This window comes from Pseudoliparis swirei, chromosome 19 (assembly GCF_029220125.1).
Source record: "Pseudoliparis swirei isolate HS2019 ecotype Mariana Trench chromosome 19, NWPU_hadal_v1, whole genome shotgun sequence".
Classification (NCBI taxonomy): Eukaryota; Metazoa; Chordata; class Actinopteri; order Perciformes; family Liparidae; genus Pseudoliparis; species Pseudoliparis swirei.
In genome coordinates, this window is record NC_079406.1 from 17136376 (window position 1) to 17144014 (window position 7639).

Sequence of the window (7639 nt, forward strand, 5' to 3'; positions counted from 1 at the left end):
AGCGATAAGCAGTTCAAAGAAGAGAGCGCATTAATGTAATTGGTTGCCAGCAGCACATTGGCCTCGTCGTCTCATATGCACACGCACCACGCAGATTATCGGAGAGGGAGAGGGGATGAGAATGAGAGACGGGGGGGGGGGGAAGAGGGATCGTCATTGTGTCGCTCATTAAGCTGAGGGAGGCTGAGAGATGAGAGGAGAGGTGTCAGAGTTAAATGTCAGGTCTGGAAGGGACGTGGCCAACCTCCATGACACACACACACACACATGCACACACACATTATGGACAAAGAGAGGGGCTCCTCTGCTGAATCTTCGGCCTCATATTATCCCCTCAACTTCTCTCCTCGCTCCCTAACTCCACTCTCTCTCGCTTTCTCTCTCTCCCTCTCTTTCTTTCTCTCCTTCTCTCTGTGCCACTCACCTACTATTACCCTTTCAATTTCCCCCCCATTACACCCAAATTACTGGAGTCATTGCAAATTGGATTGTTGCAACCAGATAGCAGCATCTCCACTGCAGTGGAAGCGAAGGCTCTTTCCTCCAGCTAATTTCCCAGTCTGTGTGATGGAAGGCAGACGGCGCTGAGGAGGCCGCCGGGTGGCTTCCTCCACTGTTCTCAAATGTTTTCACCAAAGGCTGCGAGGGGCTTTGAAGTTGAGACTCTTGCCCTTGTATTTCAAACATTCTCCCTTTCTGTCTCTCTCTCTGTGAGTTCTCAGCCCACTTTCTATTTGTTTTCCTCTTTTGCTGTCAGTCTCAGTTAAAATCTTGCTGTTGTTTTTATTCTCAGCTCTTTCACATTCTGATCTTGTGGTATCTGTTGACTTTTTCCACCGAAACAATATATTCTGTTTTTGTACTTTGAGTGTGTGATACATAAAGAAAGAATATACAGAGATTATAAAGATACATAAAGAAAGAAGATACAGAGATTATTTGTATATATCTGTTCAAGAAGACATTACAAGGCAGCTTAAAGCTCAAACTTGCATAATTAATTATGTTCCAGTTGCTGTCTTCTTCTGCATGGCAATATAAATAGTATTAGAAGAACAGCAAATAATACAAAATAAATTACATCTTGGGATTTTATTGGCCTTGCTTTTATTATTCTTAGTGATGTTGTTTTTTTAATAACTTTTGTCTCCATATATGTTGCATCATGTTGTTACGCCTTTCAGGGACAACCTTTGAGAACTCTGATTTTAGACATAGGTGTCAGTTTGTTAATGATGCTTGGGAATGATGGTGCTTATGTGATCGTTATCATGAGCAGCATTATCTGCCAACATACAGTAATAGACCCTTAACAGCGTGACATTTCTTTGCAGGTCAACCCTTCAAGTTAGATCCCAAAACAGCCCACAAGAAGCTGCGTCTGTCCAACGACTGTCTGACCATGGAGAAGGACGAGAGCTCGCTGAAGAAGAGTCACACCCCGGAGCGCTTCAGCAGCACGGGCTCCTACGGGGCCGCGGGGAATGTCTTCATTGACAGCGGGTGCCACTACTGGGAGGTGCTGCTGGGAGCGTCCACGTGGTAAGAAACAAATGTGCAAAAGACTGCATTATATAAGCCAGCAGGGAGGCTCGATACTCCAAAACATCTTTCTCTCTGGAGTTTAAATCTGTGCTGTTGTGCAAACCCACACAAAACAGACACACTTACTGCACACAATGTATGCTCTTGTCCTATTTATATTCTGTTCACTAATTGGCTCAGAAGTAGACCTTTTCATGCAGCTAGGACCCAACGGGCTTGTGCCTCTCTCGTGTGTGAGGTAGCCTGGCTGTGCAAGGAAAGTCATTAAGGACGACTCTGGTTGCAGATCACTAATGCATTCCAAAATGTGTCTTCCCTGCAGGTATGCCATCGGCGTGGCTTACAAATCAGCCCCCAAAAATGAATGGAGTGGCAAGAACTCGTCCACATGGGTGTTCTCGCGCTGCAACAACAACTTTATGGTGCGCCATGACGGCAAGGAGATGCTGGTGGAGGCAAGCCTCCAGCTGCGGCGGCTGGGAGTCCTACTGGACTACGACAACAACTCCCTGACCTTCCACGATGCCATGAACTCCCAGCACATTCACACCTTTGAGGTCTCCTTCCTGCTGCCCGTTGTGCCCACTTTCATGATCTGGAACAAGTCAGTCATGATACTCTCGGGGCTCCCCGTCCCCGACTTTGTCGATGGCGTGGCCTCAGATCTGCAGGAGCAGCAGCAGATGGGCCTGTGCCGGCAAGAGTCGCCATACTTGACCGGGCTGAAGGCCTGCCACTGAAAAAGGCTCAGGAATGGCCGAGCAGCGCCGTCCACTGAAAGGTCCGATCGGCCCCGGTGACTGAAAGGTTGATGGGAGCTGAAAGACATTGCCAGTGGGACTGAGTTTGGGTCTATCCTCTCCATTAAGAGCCGACCAGTAACGTTCTAGTGCATTTAGAAAGTGTTGGAGGGATCCACACCAGTCTGGAAAAATGTCAGTCCTGTTAGTTTGTAGCCATCCAATGTTTAGCAAATCCCTCAGTGAAGAGGAGCACGGTCATTCACTCGAATCCATCTGAGGCCCTGGAGTCACTGAGGGCAGGGCTGGACATCGGGTTTAATGTCTTCCTTTTCCATTTATCTTCCTCCTGATCTGATCCCAGTTATCAGCCAGTTTGAGTTTTAAGTTACAACCAATGATCAAATCCAATGGAACCCCACGGTGGATGAAACACAGCAGAATTCAGAGGCAGCAACAACAACTACAACAGTGAAGAATCCTCAGATTTGTTGGTTTTATTTTAATTGGTCCATATGTCAAGTGAACTTAATCTGACCAAAGCTAAATTAAACTGTAAATTAGTTTGCATCCAAAAGAAAAGTTTGACGTACAAAATACACGTGTGGTTTTTTTGCAAGTGAAAGGAGAGCGATACGACTCTCATACCTGCATGAGGAATATGAAGCTCGAGCCAGCCGTGGAGTTAGCTTAGCATAAAGACTGGACAGTAAAACGACGCTCTGACATTTGTCGTTTGAGAGCATTTGAAGAGCTGCAAGGATGTTTCTTTGACCGGAGCTTGGACCGAGCCAGGCCAGCTGTTTCCCCGCCTGTGTTCTCATCTGAACTAACCGCTGCTGCTTGTGTCACTTCATATTTAGCACACAGACATGAGAGTGTCATCATTCTTCTCATCCAACCCCCAGAAAGCAAGCATAATGTTGACGTGCCTTCTTTCACTCCACTTCATCAAGTCAACTACACGCTACCATCTTGCTGGCGCTAATCCACGCTAGCTGTGGACTTTTTGTTTCGCATCACGCGTCTCCTCGTGTGCCGGAGCCTCGGTGGCTGTCGGTGTTCGTTGCTGACGTCTTTTTCGTGACCTTCCTCCCAGATTTGATTCGCCAGTCTTTGTTTTGGAGGGTTGTAGCTTCCAAGTTTCAGGAAGTGTTTACGTTGCTCCCAGATATTAATATGATCACAGGGATTTGCATCATGTGACTACTCAACTTGTATAATAAGAGATTTATTGAATAATCAAGAAACAAAAGTTATTTATGACAAAAAAAGAGGGTTTACTTTTATTATGATCTCCACATATTAATGATGCACTTTTTAATTAACACTATTTACTTTTCCCCCTCTGAGTATTAAAGTAGCTTGAGATGAGTGGCAGCGGTGTAATGGAGAGGGGAAGTGACAACTAGGTCTACTGCTGAAAAATCTGCATCACCTTATTTTCGCACTCGTATATATAAAAAATAATTCAATTATTGTAAAAAATATATATTATGGGTACTGGATATCAACCATTATAAAGTATTGCAATAACATACAGTTAAATCACTTGTTTGTTGTCTAGGTTACATTTCCATAAGAATCTGTGTATTAATTTCTCTTTTCACATTCAATAGGAATCCAAAATCTCCAATGGAATAGGAAAAGAACAAATGATACACCGATTCAGAAGCCCCTGCTGTAAAGTTAGAAAGGTGTTTTCACTGCTTTGAACACAAACCCTGACTATAGTAACTTTATCTTGTTTAGAAAAGGGATATGATTATGATGATGTGGATGTGCTTTTTATCATGTTGAAATATGATAAACTAATTTTTTCAGTCACTGTTTTCAACTAATCAGGGAAGGAGGGGTTAACACTTTAACTTGCTGTCTGTCGCAATGGCATGATTGTGTTTCCTCTGTGATTTGTTAACACACACACACACATACACACACACACACCAACCCTCACACATGTCATGTTTTGTTTCGGTTGGCCTTGTCGTGATAAATGCATGAAACATTGTAGGATGCCACACCGGTTCACTGGGTCATTTAAGTAGCTCCTCCAAGTTCCATCTTGTTTTCCATCAGACTGACTCTCTGCATATTTACTTCCAGCCGACTCGACTTCTTGTCGTCTCTCTTCCGATGGCGTGCAGCTGGATCCGCTGGTTGCTTGGTCTTGGTATTCGTGTGGCTGGCAGTTTTTCTCTGGTTTGATATTCAGGTAGTGGCTCTAATTCAGACAATCAAATATGTATTATAGTGTATGCAGAGTTCAGAGATTGTGTAGCAGAAAACCAGTCAGGACGGATTGTGACAGGGACACTTGAGGTTGTGTTAAAAAAAAAATAATCGATGTTTTACATCCCATCTTGTTAGATCTGACAACTCACAGCCATGTTCACTCTTTACACATCACCAGGTATATACTTAATGTTGAATGTCATGTAACATTTGTATTTACAAGCTATAATTTGCTCGACCTTGAAAACGCGCACTGATTTTAACCATTCGCTAGTAACCATGGTTACGTGTTGACGAGTTCAAGCGAAGATCCAGTGATGTAAAACTCTCAGCTCTGGTAGTGAAAACCTGGCATGCCGCGTCCCCTCAGTGCATCGTTCAACCTGCAGGGTTCTGGGCGGTGATGCGTGAAGTCATTCTTGTTTGACGAGATATTGATTGCATGACACAGACGGTCAATGCAGCAGGAGCTTCGATATGAGGAGAGGTTTCTCTTGTTTCTGTCAGGACGGTCAGTGAATGTCACCTGACATCCAGATGTCCACCATCTTGAGGAATCCTGTCGGTGGCCGGCTCCACGCGGTCACGTGTGTGTGTGTGTGTGTGTGTGTGTGTGTGTGTGTGTGTGTGTGTGTGTGTGTGTGGTCGGTCCCGACTGACGAGCTCAACTCCTCTGAGCAGGGGGCTCGGCCGCGTCGCTGCATGGTCACGTGACCTCGCAGCAGGTTCAAAACTCTCCTCATCTTCACGATGGGGTTTCTTTTCACGCGTCAAGCATATTGTCTTTTCTTTTTTACAAAAAAACAGAAGATGGCTAGAACACGTCAAAACAAAGTGTTCATTCCCATGCATATCGGATACTTTGCAGTGCTTTTTCTTTTCTTGTGCCACAAGTCAATACAGTAAATATATATATATACGGCGAATGATTTTCAATAGCTACCCACTCCTTGTCGTGCAGTGTAAAACCTTAGAGACAATGCAATAGATTCTACATTTTTTTGCTTTTCTGTTTGTGTAACTTGGGAAATTATTTTCTACAACTCATGAGAAACGCGCTCCTCTCCTTTTGGCCTCTGGACCTCGATGAACAGCACAACAAAGGCAGCGTTGCATTCATGCAAGGCTTTCTGTTTCCATAGACACAAGAGATACCTTTAGCCAGAGAGGGATGAAAATCATAGGGGGAAATATATATTATATAAAGTTGTATAATATACAAAATATATATGAACCAATGTTATTTATGTGAATTTAAGTCAAATTAAAAGTCTGATCCCAAATGCGTTGGAGTCACATTTTCTCAGCTGTGTCTAAAAGTGTTTCCTTTAAGATATTGATGTTTTATACTGTTTTTATTCCCTTTAAAATACACAAATCTGTGAAAAACAATTTTTCAAGAAGATCAATGTCATACATGACTCGAGCCTCTGATCTCCGGTGTGTCGTGTTGACAGCCCAAAGCTTCCCAACAGGCTGATCCTTGGAATGAAACGTAGAGCAAGCTGCTGCAGCCTGGCAGGTCATCCCAAACTCCGGGTGGGGTGAGTGGGACGGTGCCCTCTGAGCCCTCGTCTGTCATCACCTGATGACTCCACCATCGTCCTGTGGTCCACGAGTCCCAACGCCGCTCACACACGCTGACCCTGAAATGAGGAGCAACATGTTCGTGTATTTTGTAGCTTGTTTTCACGTGAGGCAGCACGAGGAAACCAGGCGGACCTCAGTCGCTAAAACCTTGAAAGAATATAGCGATCGGCATATAATATGATAAAGAAGTGTGTGAAGACGGAAACATACATAATGTAGTGCTGTCATGTGTTTGTTGTTGGGCCCTGCAGTGGAGACCAGATCAACTGCACTGTTCCTGGTGGTGCCCCTCACCCCACTCTGCGGCCCCTGCTGAAAAGATGAATGAACGCCCTCTGGGATCAACATGACATTGCACTCATCTTGGTGACCTTGGGAGGTCCGTGCAACTCATGTCTCAACCTGAAGCTAGAAAATGTGCCCAAACCAACCGGTAGTCCAAAAACAATCAGAACCTGAACAATGTTTATTGGGTCTGACAAAAGATGCTGATGCTTTATTTCATGGGTGTTAATTCCAAGTCATTTCCAAGTAGTTTCTTAGAAATAACTATGTAATTTGTTTCTAATTATGGGTCAAATATGGAGAAAGTTAATTTGATGCCCTTCCAACTCATTAATTCCACTAAATTTAAAGATAACATACCCTTGATTCTTTTAGTCGGTCAGCTGAACACGGGAAATGTGATGATTGTCTGCAGATCAATATAATTAATGATACATCATTCTTAATTATGATACGGGTAGATGAAATCAAGCATTGTGATTGGTTGAGAGTGAGTCTGGCACCTGGTGCAAACTCTAATGCTGGTTGGACGCACGAGAAACCGTGTCAGTGAGTGGACACCTTCAATCTACTGGGCACCAAATATCAATGAAAGACAGCGTTGGAGTAATGTCCAGCTGGAGAAGGCTCGTCAACACTGAGCCACCGGCAGAGAGAAGTGGTCGGAAGTGATGTCATCAGAGACGAAGAGGACATCAGAAACGTTTTCAACTGATGCACAATTAATGTAGGTATCCAAATCAACATAAACAAATGTTAACAACAGCCTAATGTTAGTCTATCGAGTCCCAAGTCACTCGTAACTGTAGTTTATTAAGCACAGGCTATTTAGGTTACGTTTATAAACAACGTTGATATACTCGGGGCCTACGAAGCATTTATGATTGATTTAAAATATTTTGGCCTAATGTTTAAATTAAATATTTGTATTGAAAGTGTGCCATTGTCATTTTGTCTAGTTTAATGGCAACTTTTTTAGAATGAGTAATATGAATGAAGGAGATGATGCTAGATGTAGCTAGGCTAACAAACGGTGATGTTCCCAATGCGGTTTTTCTGTTGCATAGCAACAGCCACACATACAGGGACTCTTTCTTCTAGGCTACTGAAATGCGATACACAACATTTGGTGGCTACAAGTATGTTGTGCTGAGAGGCTTACTATTTACTTATTTATATTGTCACAGGCAACCGTATGATAAAAGCAATGAGGTACTCGAGGCAGTACTGTATCGCCAATAATG

The 7639-nt window shown here is 43.7% G+C and overlaps 1 protein-coding gene across 5 annotated transcripts in view; it reads left to right on the forward strand.

The window, feature by feature from the left end:
- Positions 1-5805, forward strand: part of mid2 (midline 2) — a 176486-nt gene extending 170681 nt beyond the window's left edge. For all 5 annotated transcript variants that reach the window (XM_056440108.1, XM_056440110.1, XM_056440111.1 and 2 more), the window contains 2 exons: positions 1335-1542; positions 1868-5805. In XM_056440108.1, the coding sequence (XP_056296083.1) occupies positions 1335-1542; positions 1868-2285 (626 nt within the window). In that variant the 3' untranslated portion in view covers positions 2286-5805. The remainder of the gene's footprint in view (positions 1-1334; positions 1543-1867) is intronic.
- Positions 5806-7639: the final 1834 nt, after the last annotated feature.